Genomic DNA, 21,120 nt, shown 5'->3' on the forward strand with positions numbered 1-21,120 from the left:
GTCTCTTTGGAGACAAGACAGCTTTGCAGAGGTTTAAGGACTCCCGGGCTATGGCTCAGTCCCTCGGCTTTTCCACTGCCCCTCACCCCCATCAGTCCGCCATCTGATAGAGACTTCTAACTTCAGATTCCTTACCTTAGAATTCCCTGGCGTCCGCTTCGAATCTGGAATTTTTCTGCTGAGCAATACCCTGCTCGTGCCGTTGGGTGGCGTCATTTGGATCCACGTGCGTCGTCAGGCTCTGCGTGGTGTCGTTGGAGCCGTCTGTGATGTCACGGTCTTCCATATAAGCACCACCCCGGCACGCGTACGTCAGTTCTTTTCCTTCCGTGCCGGTTGTAAGGAAATGCCTCCTTGGCATGGTTACCCCCTGACTTTTTGCCTTTGCTGATGCCAAGTTATGATTTGAAAATGTGCTGAGGCCTGCTAACCAGGCCCCAGCACCAGTGTTCTTTCCCTAAAACTGTACCTTTGTCTCCACAATTGGCACACCCTGGCATCCAGGTAAGTCCCTTGTAACTGGTACCGAGGGCCCTGATGCCAGGGAAGGTCTCTAAGGGCTGCAGCATGTCTTATTGCCACCCTGGGGACCCCTCACTCAGCACAGACACACTGCTTGCCATCTTGTGTGTGCTGGTGGGGAGAAAATGACTAAGTCGACATGGCACTCCCCTCAGAGTGCCATGCCAACCTCACACTGCCTATGGCATAGATAAGTCACCCCTCTAGCAGGCCTTACAGCCCTAAGGCAGGGTGCACTATACCACAGGTGAGGGCATAGGTGCATGAGCACTATGCCCCTACAGTGTCTAAGCAAAACCTTAGACATTGTAAGTGCAGGGTAGCCATAAGAGTATATGGTCTGGGAGTCTGTCATACACAAACTCCACAGCACCATAATGGCTACACTGAAAACTGGGAAGTTTGGTATCAAACTTTTCAGCACAATAAATGCCCACTGATGCCAGTGTGCAATTTATTGTAAAATACACCCAGAGGGCATCTTAGAGATGCCCCCTGAAAACATACCAGACTTCTAGTGTAGGCTGACCAGTTCCTGCAAACCTGTCACACACCAGACATGTTGCTAGCCACATGGGGAGAGTGCCTTTGTCACTCTGTGGCCAGGAACAAAGCCTGGACTGGGTGGAGGTGCTTCTCACCTCCCCCTGCAGGAACTGTAACACCTGGCGGTGAGCCTCAAAGGCTCACCCCTTTTGTTACAGTGCCCCAGGGCATCACAGCTAGTGGAGATGCCCGCCCCTCCGGCCACTGCCCCCACTTTTGGTGGTAAGGCTGGAAGAGATAATGAGAAAAGCAAGGAGGAGTCACCCACCAGTCAGGACAGCCCCTAAGGTGTCCTGAGCTGAGGTGACCCTTGCCTTGAGAAATCCTCCATCTTGAGTTTCGAGGATTCCCCCAATAGGATTAGGGATGTGCCCCCCTCCCCACAGGGAGGAGGCACAAAGAGGGTGTAGCCACCCTCAAGGACAGTAGCCATTGGCTACTGCCCTCCCAGACCTAAACACACCCCTAAATTCAGTATTTAGGGGCTTCCCAGATCCCAGGAAATCAGATTCCTACTACCTGAAGAAGAAGGACTGCTGACCTACAAGCCTGCAGAGAAGGAGGAAGACGACAACTGATTAGGCCCCAGCCCTACCGGCCTGTCTCCAACTTCAAAAACCTGCTCCAGCGACGCATCTGACAGGGACCAGGGACCTCTGAAGCCTTAGAGGACTGCCCTGGACTAAAGGACCAAGAAACTAGCGTGAACATTGGCCCTGTTCAAAACCAGCTACTTCTTTGCAACAAAGAAACAACTTTCAAAGGCTGCACGTTTCCCGCCAGAAGCGTGAGACTTCACACTCTGCAGTGACGCCCCCGGCTCAACCTGCAGAAAACAAACACCACAGAGAGGATTCCCCGGCGACTGCGAGCCCGTGAGTAACCAGAGATGACCCCCCTGAGCCCCTACAGCGACGCCTGCAGAAAGAATCCAGAGGCTCCCCCTGACCGCGACAGCCTGTAACAAGGGACCCGATGCCTGGAACCTACACTGCCCCCGCAGCCCCCAGGACCTAAAGGAACCGAACTTCAGTGCAAGAGCGACCCCCAGGTGACCCTTTGCTTAGCCCAGGTGGTGGCTGTCCCGAGAAGCCCCCCCTGTGCCTGGCTGCAACGCTAGAGTGACCCCCGGGTCCCTCCATTGTTTTCAATCTAAAACCCGACGCCTGCTTTGCTCACTGCACCCGGCCGCCCCTGTGACACTGAGGGTGTACTTCGGGTGCCTTCTCGTGTCCCCCTCGGTGCTCTACAAAAACCCCCCTGGTTTGCCCCCCGAGGACGCAGGTACTTACCTGCTGGCAGACTGGAACCGGAGCACCCCTGTTCCCCATAGGCGCCTATGTGTTTTAGGCACCTCTTTGACCTCTGCACCTGACCAGCCCTGAGCTGCTGGTGTGGTAACTTTGGGGTTGCCTTGAACCCCCAACGGTGGGCTGCCTATGCCCCAAACTTGAGACTTGTAAGTGTTTTACTTACCTCCAAAACTAACCTTTACTTACTTTCCCCAGGAACTGTTGATTTGTGCACTAAGTGGCCACTTTGAAAATAGCTTATTGCCATTTTTACAAGGACTGTACATGATATTGTGTTCATTCAAAGTTCCTAAAGTATCTAAGTGAAGTACCTTACATTTAAAGTATTAACTGTAAATCTTGAACCTGTGGTTCTTAAAATAAAGTAAGAAAATATATTTTTCAATATAAAAACCTATTGGCCTGGAGTAAGTCTTTGAGTGTGTGTTCCTCATTTATTTCCTGTGTGTACAACAAATGCTTAGCACTACCCTCTGATAAGCCTACTGCTCAACCACACTACCACAAAATAGAGCATTCGAATTATCTACTTTTGCCACTATCTTACCTCTAAGGGGAACCCTTGGACTCTGTGCACACTATTTCTTACTTTGAAATAGTATATACAGAGCCAACTTCCTACAGCCTGTTGTTGGCATAAACTTTTGGCATGGTGTACCAACAAATCTGTTGATTCCCTCTCTGCTCCTCTTTCTGAGGTTCTTTTGTTCATCCTTTCTTTAACCCAGCAGGGTTCTGCTTTGGGCTCCCTTAAAGGGTATTTATCTGCTATTTCGGCCTTTCTTAGGTTACCTGATCAGCCTTCACTCTTTGTCATTCGATTCCTTAAAGATCTCATCCATTTATTTCCTCCCACTCCATTTATCATGCCACAGTGGGAGCTCAATCTTGTGCTTACTTTCTTAGGGCCATAGGTACAAACACATTTTCCCATAGACACAGAATGGGCTAAACTGCTTGCTACTTCTGGCCCTTAGTGTCTACTCCATTCGAGCGATGCACAATTGCCCTTTACGGCTCCACACTTTCAAGACTGTTTTTCTTGTTGCCATCACTTTTGCTCGCAGAGCAGGTGAGCTTCAGGCTCTTTCTTCGAAGCCCCCATACTTGTCTGTGCACCCTGACAAAGTGGTGTTGCGCACTAAGGCTTTCTTCTTTCCCAAGGTTGTTACGCCTTCTCATGTAGGCCAGTCCATCACCTTGCCTACTTTTTATGCGCCCCCACATCCTTCTCATGAGGAGGAGAAACTCCACCGTCTGGACCCAAAAAGAGCGTTGGCGTTCTATCTAAATCGTACTACAGATTTCCAGGTGGACGACCAACTCTTTGTTGGATATGTGGGTGCGAAGAAAGGGAATGCAATGCAAAAACATACCATCTCTTGATGGGTACTTCTTTGCATCAAGATGTAGTACGCTTTGGCCAAGAAGCAACTCCCTGAGGGCTTACATGCTCATTCCACCAGAGCAACTGCTGCTTCCACTGTGTTAGCACTCTGAGTTCCTGTCCTGGATATCTGCCAGGCAGCTACGTGGGCATCCCTGCACACATTTGCTAAACATTACTGCCTGGACAGTCAGGTCCGTCTGGATGGCTACTTTAGTCGTTCAGTCCTGCAGGACTTTCTAGTATGATCTTTGTTCCCAGCCCTCCTCTGAGGATGGCATTGCTTGGGTGTCTGTCCTAAGGTAAGGAATCTGCAACTAAAAGTCTCTATCAGATGTACAAGTTACTTACCTTAGGTAATGATATATCTGGTAGAGACATATTCTAGTTGCAGATTCCTTACCGGCCCACCCATCCTCCCCGCTTGCAAACTGATTTCTAGGGATAGGGATTCCCCATTCAGAGCCTTAGCTCTGGTGCACCAATCTGTGTTCTTCGCGACTCTGGCTTTGCGTGGAAAGTCATGAAAAGAAACTGATGCCAATGCGCTGTGGCGGAATCTATGTACTACTTCCGATGTCATCACGGCGACTACGATGCCAATGACGCCCGCGGATTCGACCGACACCATCTACTGACGTATAAGGGAAGGAATCTGTAACTAGAATATGTCTCTACCAGATATATCGTTACCGAAGGTAAGTAACTTGTACTTTTGGCAGAGCATTAGAACCCAGCAACATCAGTTCTTTTGTTCAGATATTGACTAAGATTGTACGTAATGGTTCACTGCAAGTGCTAGCTTCCGTATTCCAATGCGCACCCAGTCAGAAGCACGGCAGCGTCAAGCATAACGGAGGGAGTATTTATATATATGTTCGATGGCATGTGTATCTGCAGATACACATGCTATGCATAGTCCTGCCATCTAGTGTTGGGCTCGGAGTGTTACAAGTTGTTTTTCTTTGAAGAAGTGTTTTCGAGTCACAGGATCGAGTGACTCCTCCTCTTCGGCTCCATTGCGCATGGGCATCGACTCCATGTTAGATTGTTTTCTTTCCGCCATCGGGTTCGGACGTGTTTCTTTTCGCTCCGGTAGTTTGAGTCGGAAAAGTTCTAAAAACTCTCTAATTCGTCTGAATTGTTTAGATTGCGTATCATCTCTCTCGACACTTCGGTACCATCGGATCCAACTTCTTTACTCGCCCTTCGGGGCACCCGTGCCCAACTCGGGCCTGGTTGGGCCGACCGTGTGGAAGCCTCATAGACCGGACCCCATTTCGCTTCTGTCCTCGATGCCACGCCAAGTTTCAATACACAGACCAACATCTCGTCTGTAATCTGTCTCTCTTCAGACCATTGAGAGGATACTTGTGAGGCCTGCAGACCCTTCCGTTCGAAGAAGACTCTACGAGACAGAAGAGCACGAAGGTTGGAAATGGCGCCGAAAAGCGTCGAACCTCTTGACCTAGGGGAAAAGGAGATCATGCACACTGCAGTCTCCGTCCGAGGGTCTGATTCCGAGCAGGAGTCCCAGGAAGACAGACTGGTCACGGCAGGACAGCATGTGAGAACGCCTGCCCAATCCAAGCCCCAACATAAGGCCTTGGGAACGCCACTGCCAGAAGGCTATGGCTCGACCCGCAATAAGACCTCCGGTGACCAAGCAACAACTTCAGCACCGAGAAAGGCCATGCCACCGAAGCCTTCGGATTCGAGCCGAAGCACTGGCTCCGAAACAGGCAAAAACCGACCCTTTGAGTCGAAGCCTCGAAAATCGCTTTCAGAGCCGAGGCCAACATCCACTCCCAGCCTTTCGATCCCGAGAAAACTGGCGTTGGAGCCGAAAAGACCCAGCATGGACTTTCGAAACAACTTAAAGAAAGCCATACATTTTCAGAGGAACTCACCCAGATGGCGGACATTGATGAAAGGCAGGCCAGAATTCACATTCATAAAGACACTGGTAAGATCATAACTCCACCTCCTCTGAAGCCTAAGAGGAAGCTGGCCTTTCAAGAACAATTGGACACTAATCAGCCACCGGCTAAAGTGCCAAGGCCTAAGCAAAGATCTCCACCTCTACCATTTTCACCTCCTCAGTCTCCTCCTCATTCTCCTCACCTGCTTGTTTCTCAACCTACTACTCATACACCTGCACAGTCTCCTGAACATTCTGTAGATTCACAACAGGACAATGTGGATCCGTGGGATCTCTATGATCCAGGTCCCATTCTGGATAACCGCCCAGACTGCTATCCTTCCAAACCATCACCACCGGAAGACAGCACTGGATACACTCAAGTTCTGACTAGGGCGGCATCATACCACAATGTCGCCATGCACACTGAGCCCTTTGAGGATGATTTTCTTTTTAATACATTATCCTCCACACACACTACCTACCAGTCCCTTCCCATGCTTCCAGGAATGTTAAAGCCCTCACATCAAATATTTCAAGAGCCATTCAAAGCCAGGATCATCACTCCCAGAGTGGAGAAAAAATATAAACCACCTCCCTCTGACCCGGCATTCATTACTCAACAACTGCCTCCTGATTCTGTAGTTGTAAGTGCAGCTAGGAAAAGGGCCAACTCTCAGTCATCTGGTGATGCACCACCACCGGACAAGGAGAGCAGAAAATTTGATGCTGCTGGCAAAAGAGTAGCATTGCAAGCAGCCAATCAATGCAAGGGAGGATAGCCAACTCCCAAGCGCTATTGGCTAGGTATGATAGGGCCCACTGGGACGAGATGAAAGATATCATCCAGCATCTCCCCAAAGACCAACAAAAAAGGGCACAGCAAATAGTTGAGGAAGGGCAGGCTATTACTAACAACCAAATTAGATCAGCCCTAGATTCAGCAGCAACAGCAGCTAGGACAATTAACACTGCTGTTACTATTCAGAGACTCGCATGGCTTCGGTTGTCAGGGTTTAAGCCTGTAATTCAGCAGGCTGTCCTTAATATGCCATTCAATGAAAAACAGCTTTTTGGCCCTGAAGTTGATAGGGCCATTGAAAAGATGAAAAAAGACTCAGACACCGCTAAAGCCATGGGTGCTCTGTATACCACGCAATACAGAGGTTCATTTCGGAAACCTCGATACAGGGGTGGTTTTAGAGCGCGAACACCTGAGGCATCCACCTCACAATCCAAATCATCTTACCAGCCTCAATACCAACGAGGTGGGTTTAGAGGAAATTATAAAGACCAATTCCCCTGGAGGTAGGGGAACATATCAGCCAACAAAACAAGTCTCACAGCCAAAACAGTGACTCTCTCCATCTCTTCCCAAATCACACCTCACCTGTGGGAGGAAGACTGCAAACGTTCCACAACAATTGGATACCCATTACAATGGACAACTGGGTATTGTCTATTATCCGCAATGGTTATTGCATAGAATTGTCACTAATTCCCCCAGATATACCTCCAAAACCACACAAACTCTCCTCCCAACACATCTCCATGTTGCAAGAAGAAGTACAATCACTATTACTCAAACAAGCCATAGAGCTTGTACCACAAAACCAGATCGGAACAGGGGTTTACTCCCTGTACTTCCTTATTCACAAAAAAGATGGAACCTTGAGACCAATATTAGATCTCAGAACTCTCAATCTTTACATCCTATCAGAACACTTTCACATGGTAACACTACAGGATGTAGTCCCACTGCTTCAACAGCAAGATTTCATGGCAACATTAGACCTCAAGGATGCATATTTTCACATACCCATCCATCCAGCGCACAGAAAATATCTCAGGTTTGCAATACAGGGAAAACATTACCAGTTCAAAGTGTTACCCTTCGGGATAACAACAGCTCCCAGAGTATTTACAAAATGCCTGGCGGTAGTTGCGGCATACCTAAGAAGGCAACACATTCATGTCTTTCCTTATCTAGGCGATTGGCTAATAAAATACAACAGTCATACACGGTGTCAAAACCATACACATTATGTAATACAAACCCTACACACTCTAGGGTTCTCTACAAACTACCAAAAATCCAAACTGCACAAATTCAACAGTATTTAGGAGCCACACTAAATACGCAAACAGCACTTGCAAGCCCAAGTCCACAAAGAGTGCAAGCATTCCACAATGTATTAGCACAAATTCAGTCAAACGAACAGTACACAGTCACATTTGTAATGAAACTGTTGGGCATGATGGCATCATACATTGCCATTGTCCCAAATGCAAGATTAAACATGCAGCCTTTTCAACAGTGCCTTGCAAAACAATGGTCACAGTCACACGGTCAACTTCAAGATCTAGTGTTGATAGACCGCCAAACACGCATATCACTTCAGTGGTGGAATTCCACAATTCTAAACAAAGGGCAGCCATTTCAAGACCCTGTGCCTCAGACCATACTTACAACAGACGGAAGCATCAATGATTGGGTGGGGAGCACACCTCAACAATCACAACATTCAAGGACAAGGAGACACCAAACACAAACAACTTCACATAAATCACCTAGAATTGCTAGCCGTATTCCTAGCACTGAGAGCCTTTCAGCCTCTTCTCATTCACAAACACATTCTTATCAAAATAGACAACATGACTACAATGTATTAGCTAAACAAAGAAGGAGGGACCCACTCATTGCAACTGTCCCTTCTAGTACAAAAGATTTGGCATTGGGCAATACACAACAACATTCACCTGGTAGCACCATACAATCCAGGGATGCACAACCAATTGGCAGATGTTCTCAGCCGAGATCATCAACAAACACACAAGTGGGAAATTAATTCCCAAGTGCTTTAGACATACTTTCATTACTGGGGAACGCCAGACATAGACCTATTCGCCACCAGCGAAAACGCAAAATGCCAAAACCTCGAATCCAGGTTTCCACACCCTCTATCCAAGGGCAATGCTCTATGGATCAGCTGGTCAGGGATATTTGCTTACGCTTTTCCCCCTCTCCCACTCATTCCATTTCTAGTCAACAAACTGCGTCAAAGCAAACTCAAACTCATACTTATAGCACCAACGTGCGCACGTCAACCCTGGTACACAACACTGTTAGATCTGTCCGTAGTACCACACATCAAACTCCCCAACAGACCAGATCTGTTAACTCAAAACAAGCAACTCATCAGGCATCCAGATCCCAAAATACTCAATCTAGCGATTTGGCTCCTGAAGTCTTGAGTTTGGATATCTACATCTTCCAACAGAATGTATGGAAGTAATTAAACAAGCAACAAAACCCACTACCAGGCAGTGTTACTTGATCAAATGGAAAAGGTTTGTGTTTTACTGTCATCCTAAGCAGATTGCCCCTCTTTCAGTGTCAATACAAGACATTGTAGGTTACTTGCTTCATCTGCAAAAAGCAAATTTAGCCTTCTTGTCATCAAAATACATCTCACTGCTATTTCAGCATATTAGCAAAACATACAACAGACCTCTCTATTTAGGGTCCCTGTTATCAAAGCCTTTATGGAAGGACTAAAACGCATCATACCACCAAGAACACCCCCAGTGCCTTCGTGGAATCTAAATATTGTACTCACACGACTCATGGGTCCACCATTTGAACCTATGCATTCATGTCAGATTCAATACCTAACATGGAAGGTTGCATTCCTAGTTGCAATTACTTCATTTAGAAGAGTTAGTGAAATCCAAGCTTTCACTATTCAAGAACCGTTCATACAAATACACAAACATAAAGTGGTACTTCAAAAAAACCCAAAATTTCTACCAAAAGTGTTATCACCGTTTCATATCACTCACAGTGGAACTCCCAGTCTTCTTCCCACAGCCAGACTCTGTAGCAGAAAGAGCACTGCATACATTGGACAATAAAAGAGCTATAATGTATTACATTGATAGAACTAAATCATTTAGGAAAACCAAACCGTTATTTGTGGCATTCCAGAAACCACATACTGGTAACCCTATCTCAAAGCAAGGACTAGCTAGATGGATAGTAAAATGCATCCAAACATGTTACCTAAAACCTAAAAGGCAGCTATTAGTAATGGCAAAAACACATTCCACCAGGAAAAAAGGGGTAACAATGGTTTTTTTAGGAAATATACCAATGACAGAAATCTGTAAAGCAGCCAGTTGGTCAACACCCCATACATTTACCAAGCATTACTGTGTAGATGTGTTAGCAACACAACAGGCCACAGTAGGACAGGCTGTACTAAGAACACTATTACAAACACCTTCAACTCCTACAGGCTGACCACCGCTTATGGGAGGCAAAACTGCTTTGTAATCTACGCATAGCATGTGTATCTTCAGCTACACATGCTATCGAACTGAAAATGTCACTTACCCAGTGTACATCTGTTCGTGGCATGTTCCGCTGCAGATTCACATGTGGCCTCCCCGGGAGCCTGTAGCCGTTTACATTAAAACATTCATTTGTACATAGGTATATATATATCTTTATTCCATTTGCATGGACATCTCTTTTCTTTATACTCTACCACTCCTACATTACCCTCTGCGGGAAAACAATCTAACATGGAGTCGATGCCCATGCGCAATGGAGCCGAAGAGGGAGTCACTTGATCCCGTGACTCGAAAAAACTTTTTTGAAGAAAAACAACTTGTAACTCTCCGAGCCCAACACTAGATGGCGGGACTATGCATAGCATGTGAATCTGCAGCAGAACATGTCACAAACAGATGTACACTGGGTAAGTGACATTTTCCATATATATATATATATATATATATATATATATATATATTAGCTAAAGAGAGATATCTATATCTAGATCAAATATATATTTATATTCTCGTACCTACCTGGCTCCGTTTGAGAGCTATTTCTGGGGGGAAAGGTTTATTCAGATCTAGTCTGATGCCTCGAAGATAATTAAAAGGGGAGGAATCTGCGTGAAGGTATAGTATTCTCCAGAAATACTGTTAGCAAAGGCATGTAGCTTTTTTTCCTTTTTGCACTCTTTTCTTTATGCAGAGTGCGGACCTACTCTTCTTGCTCCTGTGTCTCACCCTACTTTCTCTGTGTAAGGCCAGAACACACTACCTCCTCTTGGTCTTGTCAGTCCCCCCCTTACTGTATCAGTATTAGTCTCGATCATGCATGACTGTGAGTAGATGAGACCATGTCGTAATTTGTTGTTGGTTCTGTGTATCTTGGACTTGCTAGGATTATGTTGCGTTCACGGAGAAGGTCATTCATTCATTGATATTTTGTGCTTTCAGTGATTTTGGCTTTTTCCGTGTGGAGAACCAATCTGAGTGCATCGAGCAACCAGAACTGAAGGGTCATGATTTGGAGTTCTGCCTCTTTGGCCGAGAAGAGCTTCTGATAACCAAAGGGTAAAGAAATCTCTTCTGCTTACTTATCCCTAAGTTCATGCATGCTTACTGTTTTTGCTGTACTGTCTTTTGGTGCTCCCCTCATCTTTAAGATCTTGTTCTCTGGAGATGCAGGGAATAATTCACTCTTCAGGATGTGCTTTTACAGCTGCCATGATAGGCTTGGCCCAAGCTGTCCTTTAGGCCAGAAAACAAAGTATCTATGTGGTGTCTGAGAGTTGAATTTGCAGTGCTTGTCCCTCTTGAGGAGGCGTCATGCCTGGAGCAGTTCACCCTGATTTAGCCACTACCACAAGTTGGTATGCAGCAACTTAAAAACAAACAGCTGGTTCTGGAACTCCTAATAATACACAGTTGTTTCACATTTATTTTCCCTGTTTGAAGTGTGCTTCATGTGGCAGTTTGAATGCCACTTTGTGAGCGTAATTACATTAATTTTAGAAACTAAGAAATATGAAGGTGTAAGGAAATGCCTCCTTTGCATGGTTACCCCCTGACTTTTTGCTTTTTGTTGATGCCAGATGTAGGAAGTTGGCTCTGTATATACTATTTCAAAGTAAGAAATAGTGTGCACAGAGTCCAAGGGTTCCCCGTAGAGGTAAGATAGTGGCATAAAGAGATAATTCTAATACTCTATTTTGTGGTAGTGTGGTCGAGCAGTAGGCTTATCAGAGGGTAGGGTTAAGCATTTGTTGTACACACACTCAAAGACAAATTCCACCCCAATAGGTTTTTATATAGAAACATATATTTTCTTAGTTTATTTTAAGAACCAGAGGTTCAAGATTTACAAACAATACTTTAAATGAAAGGTATTTCACTCAGGTATTCTAGGAACTTTGAATTCTCACAATAGCATGTACAGTGTGGACAAAAATGGCAATAAGCTATTTTAAAAGTGGACACAGTGGAAAAAATCAACAGTTCCTGGGGGAGGTAAGTAAATGTTAAGTTCACAGGTAAGTAAAACACTTACAGGGTTCAAAGTTGGGTCCAAGCTAACCCCCCGTTGGGTGTTCAAGGCAACCCCAAAGTTACCACACCAGCAGCTCAGGGCCTGTCAGGTGCAGAGGTCAAAGTGGTGCCCAAAACACATAGGCTTCAATTGAAATAGGGGTGCCCCAGTTCCAGTCTGCCAGCAGGTAAGTACCTGCGACTTTGGAGGGCAGACCAGGGGGGTTTTGTAGGGCACCGGGGGGGACACAAGCAGGCACAGAAAGTACACCCTCAGCGGCACAGGGGCGGCCGGGTGCAGAGTGCAAACAGGCGTCGGGTTTCTAATAGGAATCAATGTGGAGACCCGGGGGTCTCTTCAACGATGCAGGCAGGCACAGGGGGGGCTCCTCGGGGTATCCACTCCTCGGGCTAGGCAGAGGGTCGCCTGGGGGTTGCTCCTGCACTGGAGTTCGGTTCCTTCAGGTCCTGGGGGCTGCGGGTGCAGTGTGGTTTCCAGGCGTCTGGTTCCTTGAAGCAGGCAGTCGCAGTCAGGGGGAGCCTCTGAATTTCCTCTGCAGGTGTCGCTGTAGGGGCTCAGGGGGGTCAACTCTGGTTACTCACGGGCTCTCAGTCGCCGGGGAGTCCTCCCTGTAGTGTTAGTTTTCCGCAGGTTGAGCCAGGGGCGTCGGGTGCAGAGTGGAAAGTCTCACGCTTCTGGCAGGAAACCTGTGGACTTTAAAAGTTGCTTCTTTGTTTCAAAAAGTTGCAGTTTCTTGAACAGGGCAGCTGTTCTTGGGAGCTTCTTAGTCCTTTAGATGCAGGGTAGTCCTCTGAGGTTTCAGAGGTTGCTGGACCCTGTTGGATGCGTCGCTGTTGCAGACATCCTCCTTGTCAGCTATGCCAGGTGGCACATGCAGGTTTGGCAAAGGTTTGAAGTTCCTATACACCCAGCATCAAGGCAATCTGTCCAGTGCCATCCAGGTGTCAGAGGAGATGGCTCAAGGTATGGTGGCTGCTTGAATGCAATTGGTCCAGAATTACACCTCTCTCCCTTTCTCACTAAAGCTGACAGTGGTAACAGATACATCCATGCTGCGCTGTGTAGGTCATCTGGGGAGACCTATAGCAAGCAGGGCAGAGTGGGTCTTGTGTTGGGAGGCTCTTTGCTTCTGAAGGGTTGGAGTGCCAGGCTGTTTTCCTGATTGGGAACCACGTGCAAAGTCCCTGAATTCCAGAGCAGACAAACTGATCAGGCGGAGTTTGGCAGATCACGAGTGGCGTCTACATTCCGAGGTGGTGCAGGGTTTCTTTGAGCAGTGAGCAGACACCTGGCTAAATCTTTTCACAACTGTCGAACATGCAGTGTCAAAAGTTTTATTTCGAGTTTCCACAAAAACATGTGTTAAGAGATGTTTTTCTGCTGAAAATAAAATAGATGACTCCTGCTTCGAGGACTGAAAATGAGCCGGAACGGATGGGCTAAAGTAATCCTAGAGGCCCTGAACTGGTGTAGGAGTTGTATCGACCCAGACTTTCTGGGCAGGAGCATCTGTTGTCCGGTCAGGATACCATTTTTCTAGGACCTCCTGTCCCAGCAACAATGCATAGTCCTCTACTTGAATCTACATCTACATTTGTGAAGATTGAGCAGTGACAACTGACTACATTTGATCTGCCAACTGAAGTGATGGATGCCATCCTTGCTGCAATGTTCCCTGTCATAAAATCAGTTTATGCCAGGTTCTGGGGCAAATGTGTGGCCTGATGTGGTATATGCAAGAATAACCTCTTGCTGAGAAAGCTGTAAAACTTAATTTTGTTTGTTGTAACATTTATTTAAAGACTGACACAAACCCTTTGTGATGCCACAGTGGGAAACCTGTTCTTGACGTTTTGCACCTACCTACCTTTTTCCTGGACAATTTGGTGCAGAGGACTCGTGGCATTCTTGCCAAAAGCCTTGGCATACTTCTGCAGTGGGTAATCCATCACTCTTCCAGCATTCTTTGATTTCCTCTCCGTCCTCAAGAGGAGGGGCTGGACTCCAAAAGGGCCTTTAAGCTTTTACATTGATTGCGCCAAGGATCTTTAAGTGGATAATCAACATTTTGTGGGGTTTGATAGAGCAAAAAAAGGTAAACCATTACAAAGAGGACTATATCGAGATGAATAGTCCTCTACATTAAGATATACTATGCACTGGCTAAGAAGCAGCCTCAGAAAGGTCTGAGAACCTATTCCACAAGGGTTAAGGCTAATACCACCTCGTTGGCATGAAGCGTGCCTGTTCTTGACATCTGCCAAGCACATATTTGTGAAGCACTCCTGCCTAAGACCAGCAGGAAGAGCATTTTTCTTGATGTGTCCTGCAAGACCTTTTGGTCTGATCCCACTCCACAGACTTTCCACTTGAGGGGGGGTATTGCTTTATCATCTATTCTTTGGTGAGGAGTCTGCAGTTAGAAACATTACTTACCTTCAGTAACACTCTGTTTTGCAGCCTCTGTGGCTGTCGACACACATGCTGAGCATACTCCTGCCATCTACTGTTTGGCTTGGACATTTGAAAGTTGTTTTTGCTCTAAGAAGTGTTTTCAGTCACAAGATAGTGTCACTCCTCCTCTGTTTATATTGCAGTCCCAAGCTGAAGCAGAGCACTTCTCCCAAGGGAATTGAGCATCGATCACAGTGCACGTATGCAGAGAAAAGGCCAGATGCCCCCTCCCAAATCTCACCCCCCAACCTCCTGCTTGGCACCAGAAAGGACCTTCAGAGCTGGCCAACCCTCCAGGTTAGGGCATTGACCCCATTAGCCACTGAGCTGTTCCAATACTACTGAACACCATCACCTTCATCCAAAGCTAACCTTGAAAGGCTGGACCCCAAAAGGTAGCACAAGTCTCAGTCAACCCCGAGTGCTGCCTTTGATAGGCATAAAAGGCAGCACTCAGTGAATTTATGATATAGGCATACATGGCAAGGCCTTGACGTCATTTGTATCCTTCCTTAGCAGTAACTCATTTCAAGTAATCCCCTCCTTTCTCATCCAAGCAGAGACCCACTTGGAGCATAAGGTCCCACAGGGATCCGCGCTCAACCCCATTTTTTTTTTAACATCTATGTCAGCCACTGGCAGAGACTGTAAACCCTTTGGGGTTTCTTTCATTTCTTATGCGGATAATACTCAACTTATTGTTTCCTTCTCTGATGCTTCCACAGACACTGTCAATTTCCAGAAGTATATTTCTTGCAATGGCCAGTTAGATAAAAAAAAATAAACTGCTTAAAACTTAACTCCAGTAAGACAGAGATCATGTTCTTTAGAAAATACACCCAGATCTAGGGAGACCACTGGTGGCCGGAAGATCTGGGTCCCCCTCCTATACCTAAATCATCTATATGCATTTGAGACCCAAATGAGAACTCTTGCAGGCACCTGTTTTGGCCTTCTGAGGGAAGTCAAACCAAGTAACAGTTTTTTTTCCAACCTCACATTTGGCAGTTGATTATTCAGTTGCGCCTGGATTAGTGTAACATCTTGTATTGAGGTGGTAAGAAGATAAAACAACGCAACAAATCCAGGCACACGAAACACTCACCTTTCATCTGGATCGCCTATGGTGTTTCAACTTCATGACCCATGCAGCAACAATACATTAGGAAGGAGACAAAGCTGGGTGACATCTTGGTTGGCTAGCACGACTGGACACAAGCACCCCTCCGATCACAGAAATATGCTCTCATTCAGGGGCGATGCTTAGGGACCTGGACTCAATCCTGCTAGAATTTGCACACAACTCCGCACAAATATACAAGGCCCCAGCCGTAGCCCCTACCCAGACTGCTGCCTACTTTTTGTCGCAAATTAGCATCCCATGCATCCCTGTGACTACCAAAAGAGACCTGGATGTCTCGATTACAAATCAAGAGGTCCGTCATGCAATTAAAGACCTGGCCCGTAATAAATACCCAGGCTTGGATGGCCTGCTGTTGGAGTTTTACTCCACATTTGCATCTCAACTGGTCCCATGGTCAATGGCGGTCTATAGCAAAGCATTGCAGCTGGGTACTCCACCCGGAACCTTTCGGGAATTCCTCCTCACTTCTGTTTTAAAACCTGACCGAGACCTGGCTTCCTTGAGTTCCTACTTGTCCATCTTGGGGGCGGACTACAAAATATTAGGTAAAGTCCTACAAGTCATTTTCACAAGTAATCCCTACCTTGGTCCATGTAGACCAAAATGTCTTTGTCCTGGGGTGGAATACCTCACAAAATCTCCGCCGCCTGTTCCATATCCAGGATCAGATCTGTGACTTATTCCCGCATGCTGTGGCTCTCATTCTGGATGTGGAGAAGGCATTCAGCACACTATAATGGGACTACTTATTTCAGGTGCTGACCCGTATGGGTGTTGGAACACCTATTGGCATACACCCACCTCCTCTACAGTAATTCCTTTTCCCAGGTCCAGTTGGGCCACCTGGTCTCCGACTCCTTCCCTGTCTAGAAGGGCACATGCCAGGGCTTCCCACTGTCCCCCCTCCTGTTTAATCTGGCAGTGGAACCAGTGGCGATCCGATTGTGGCAGGAGGGCGAACATTGGGGTATCCCATTACCAGACTGGGTACACGTGACCTCGTATGCAGATTACATGCTGGTGTATCATCGTAATATACAAATGCCCCTCACCCTGCTATACAACACGCTGGAGGATTTTGCAGCCGCCTTGGGCCTCCTAATCAACTGGGCCAAGCCTGTGGTCTACTCTTTCCACCCAAAAGCTCCACGCCCTGTTGTTCAGCTGGGCCCCACCCACCTCCAGTGGAGTCCGCAGGGGGTCCATTACCTCGGAGTCCACCTATATCATACCCTGGAGGACCTCTATTAACGTAATCTCTGCAGAATGATGGCAGGCATCAGAGCACAGATGGCATTCTGGAAGATTCCCCCTTGCCCCAGTAAGAAGGATAGCACTTACTAAAATGCTTGTCCTCCCTAGGCTGTTATTTCTTTGCAAACCTCCCTGTTGTTCCCCTGCGTCTTTTTTAGGGAGCTGGGTTTATTAATTAAGACTCTCATCTGGGGCTGACAGCGCCATAGTGTGGCCGTTTCAAAGTTGCAGCTTCCCCAGGATATGGGTGGGTTGGGAGCCCCTGTCTTTGAGGCTTACTTTCTAGCGGCGCAGCTCCAGTGGCTAAAACAATGGACAGCTGGTCGCTCACCATATGCAGCCTCTTATTCCCAAAGCTGATACCCTCCTCTCCCTGGCCCCTGCAGGTCTTGCTGGCCCGCACCTGTATATCTGATAGAGACTTCCAGTTGCAGATTCCTTACCTTAGAATTTCCCCCAGGCGTCAGACTGGATCCAAAGATTTTTCTTCGGGCAATACCCTTGCACGTCGGTGGGTGGCGTCGGTCGACTCCACTGGCGTTGCTAGCGTTGTAGTCTCCGTGATTACATCAGGAGTATTATATAGACACCGCCCTCGCATAGTGAAGTCAGTTATTTTCTTTCTGCGCCACACGCTTATCTGGAGAAGAGCTACCCTGGTCTCTTTTTGACCGATTTTGACTGTTTTGTCAAGTTTTTGTGACACTTTTGGTGCGTTGAGGATGTCCCCGAAGACCGGTTTCAAGCCGCGCAAGGACTGTCACCGCACAATGTCGGTAACTGATCTGCATCGGGTTTGTCTGTGGTGTCTCGAGCGCGATCACAACCCAAAGTCGTGCTCCGAGTGTTGGGCCATGCACCCGAAGGCTTTGAGGGAGCGGTTCCTCAAGCTCATGGCGGCCAGCCACTTGACTCAGCGTAAGTCCCGGTCTCTATTGAGAGGAAGGTCTCGAGACCGTTCGCGGAGCCATCACCACACGTCGTCTTCTAAATCTTCGGGTGCAGGTAAGAAGAAGTAGTAGTCGTCCAAGAGGTCCCACCGCTCTCTGACTTCGTCCCGTTGCCCGGCTGACGCAACGCGGGAAGAGTGTCGACGCTCAAGGCCTTCGTCCTCAGAGCCTGCGTCTCGGTCCGCTCTGCGCTTTCCAGAGTTTCCCGTAGCCGGAGCAACCCCCGCCCAACTTAGAGTTCTATGAGGCCATGCGCCTCATCTTTGTGAGGACTGTCCCCCGATATGGGGCCTTTGGGCCCAAGGGGTTCGGTTATGGGGCCTTTGGGTTCCGCGCCGGCTCCGGCCTCTGATGTCCCCTCCGGATTCGCTTGCGGATCCGCACCGGTGCCGGGTGCACCCTTGAGACCTTCCCCAGCGCCGGGTTGATTGTCGACACTCCTGACGTCGGTAGTGCCCACTATCGACGTCGACCCGATCCTTATCCCCGACGACTCTTTGGCCGATGCTGCCTTTGTCTTCGTTGGGGCCTATACGCCCCAAGTCGGATTCTGACCCTTTTTTCTATGGGTACGAATTCAGGGAGGGATTGGAGGGGTCCCTGGACCCTTATGAATACCAGGATGACCCATCTTTGGACTGGGCTCAGGAATTGGGCGACCCAGTAGTCTGGATACTTCTCCAGACACTCGTATGCTGTCTCCTCCTACTGTGGCTACGGCAGAGAGAGCAACTTATGGTATGGTGGTCAGTAGGGCAGCTGAGGTCCTTGGACTTGAGCTTCCTACTGTAGAGGTCAGGACCAATCTCCTGACGGAGGTGCTTCATCCTGGGGGTTCCACATCAGAACCTCTTTTGCCATTCAATGAAGCCCTCACTGATGTCCATTTGGGTACTTGGTCCAAACCCAGCACAGGGGCTCCTGTGAATAGGACTATCGCATGCCGCCATCGGCCTTCTCCGAACAACCCTAAATTCCTGTCCTAACTCCCCACAGGGGTGTCAGACAGGCTTCCTCTTCAGGTGCATTCCCTTCTGCACCTCTGGACATGGAATCAAAAAGGCTGGAACAGTTTGCCAAGAAGTTTTCTTCCTCCAGTCTTGCGTTACGGTCTGTGAAACCGCATGCCTTTTGGGCTGCTATACCCACTCTTTGTGGGATACGGTTGCGCACGTCCTGCAGCAGATATTGGAGGAGGCCCGGGCTATCGTCTCCCAGGCTCTGAACGATGGGAGAGATGCGGCAAAGTTCACGATCCGTTGTGGGCTGGACACGACAGACTCTCTGGGAAGATCGGTTGCTACGACGGTGGCCTTGAGACCTCACACCTGGTTGCGTACTTCTGGTTTTTCTGGGGATGTCCAACAGTCCCTGATGGACATGCCCTTTGATGGCTCCTGTCTCTTCGGAGACAAAGCGGACTCTGCCTTGGAGATATTCAAGGATTTCCGGGCTACGGCTCAGTCCCTTGGTCTTGTCTCTGCCCCTCACCCCCGCAGTCCACTTGTCGCCCCTTTCGTGGCCATGGAAGGGGCTCCCTGTCGCGTCTGCCACCGTGCCACCCATGCTGTCCAGCCTCTGCGTGGCTGGGGCCGCAGAATCCCGCGTGGGACAGGGAACCAGAGGTCTGCCCAGTCCACCTCTGCCGCACCCTCCAAACACTCCCCGTCTGTCCCCTCGCTCCCATCCAGTTGATGGCAGGATTCGCCATCACCTGCCCACTGGGTATCCATCACTAAGGACAGGTGGGTTTTGCAGATCGTTCGAAAAGACTACTGCCTCCCTTTCCAATCTGCTCCGCCAGCCATGCCTCCATCCTTCAGTCACTTTCCAGAGGATCATTTGGCACTTCTCCGCCGGGAAGTCGCAGCTCTCTTGGCCAAGGGAGCTTTTGAGAAGGTCCCATTGCCCGAAATAGGTCGTGGTTGTTATTCCCGCTACTTTCTGGTTCTGAAAAACGACAAGGGTTTTTGTCCTATCCTAGACCTTCGGGACCTGAACTACTTCCTCAATAAGGAGAAATTCAAAATGGTCACCCTGTCTCAGGTTCTGTCTGCCTTGGACCCAGGAGACTGGATGGTAGCGTTGGACTTGCAGGAGGCTTATTTCCACATCCCCATCCTGCTTGCCCACAGACGTTACCTACAATTCCTGGTAGGTCAAGAGCACTTTTAGTTTACCGTGCTCCCCTTCGGCCTTACCAGCGTCCCTCAGGTGTTCATGAAAGTTGCGGTGGTTGCAGCTCATCTGCGCAGGTTAGAGGTGTCAGTCTTCCCCTACCTCGACGACTGACTGTTGAAGGTGGATTTGCCCCAGAAAGTTGTCTCCCACCTTCAGACTACAGCGAATCTCCTGCACACGCTAGGGTTCACTATAAACGTGCCGAAGTCACACTTGACTACCTCTCAGACGCTCCCCTTCATTGGAGCTGTTCTGGACACAGTGCATTTTCGGGCTTATCTTCCCGAAAAGCGAGTCCAAGACATTCAGGCAATGATTCCGATCTTTTGGCTTCGGTCTTGGGTTTCGGTGAGACTGACTGTAAGGAAATGCCTCCTTGGCATGGTTACCCCCTGACTTTTTGCCTTTGCTGATGCTAAGTTATGATTTGAAAGTGTGCTGGGACCCTGCTAACCAGGCCCCAGCACCAGTGTTCTTTCCCTAAACTGTACCTTTGTCTCCACAATTGGCACAACCCTGGCACCCAGGTAAGTCCCTTGTAACTGGTACCCCTGGTACCAAGGGCCCTGATGCCAGGGAAGGTCTCTAAGGGCTGCAGCATGTCTTATGCCACCCTGGGGACCCCTCACTCAGCACATACACACTGCTTGCCAGCTTGTGTGTGCTGGTGGGGAGAAAATGACTAAGTCGACATGGCACTCCCCTCAGAGTGCCATGCCAACCTCACACTGCCTATGTCATAGATAAGTCACCCCTCTAGCAGGCCTTACAGCCCTAAGGCAGGGTGCACTATACCACAGGTGAGGGCATAGGTGCATGAGCACTTTGCCCCTACAGTGTCTAAGCAAAACCTTAGACATTGTAAGTGCAGGGTAGCCATAAGAGTATATGGTCTGGGAGTCTGTCAAACACGAACTCCACAGCACCATAATGGCTACACTGAAAACTGGGAAGTTTGGTATCAAACTTCTCAGTACAATAAATGCACACTGATGCCAGTGTGCACTTTATTGTAAAAATACAACCAGAGGGCATCTTAGAGATGCCCCCTGAAAACATA

General features: G+C 48.2%; 1 protein-coding gene across 2 annotated transcripts in view; it reads left to right on the plus strand.

Moving 5' to 3' along the window:
* Positions 1-21,120, plus strand: part of SORT1 (sortilin 1) — a 484,851-nt gene that overhangs the window by 346,983 nt on the left and 116,748 nt on the right. For both annotated transcript variants that reach the window (XM_069238373.1, XM_069238374.1), the window contains exon 16: positions 10,985-11,101. In XM_069238373.1, the coding sequence (XP_069094474.1) occupies positions 10,985-11,101 (117 nt within the window). The remainder of the gene's footprint in view (positions 1-10,984; positions 11,102-21,120) is intronic.

Source organism: Pleurodeles waltl, chromosome 6 (assembly GCF_031143425.1).
Source record: "Pleurodeles waltl isolate 20211129_DDA chromosome 6, aPleWal1.hap1.20221129, whole genome shotgun sequence".
Lineage (NCBI taxonomy): Eukaryota > Metazoa > Chordata > Amphibia > Caudata > Salamandridae > Pleurodeles > Pleurodeles waltl.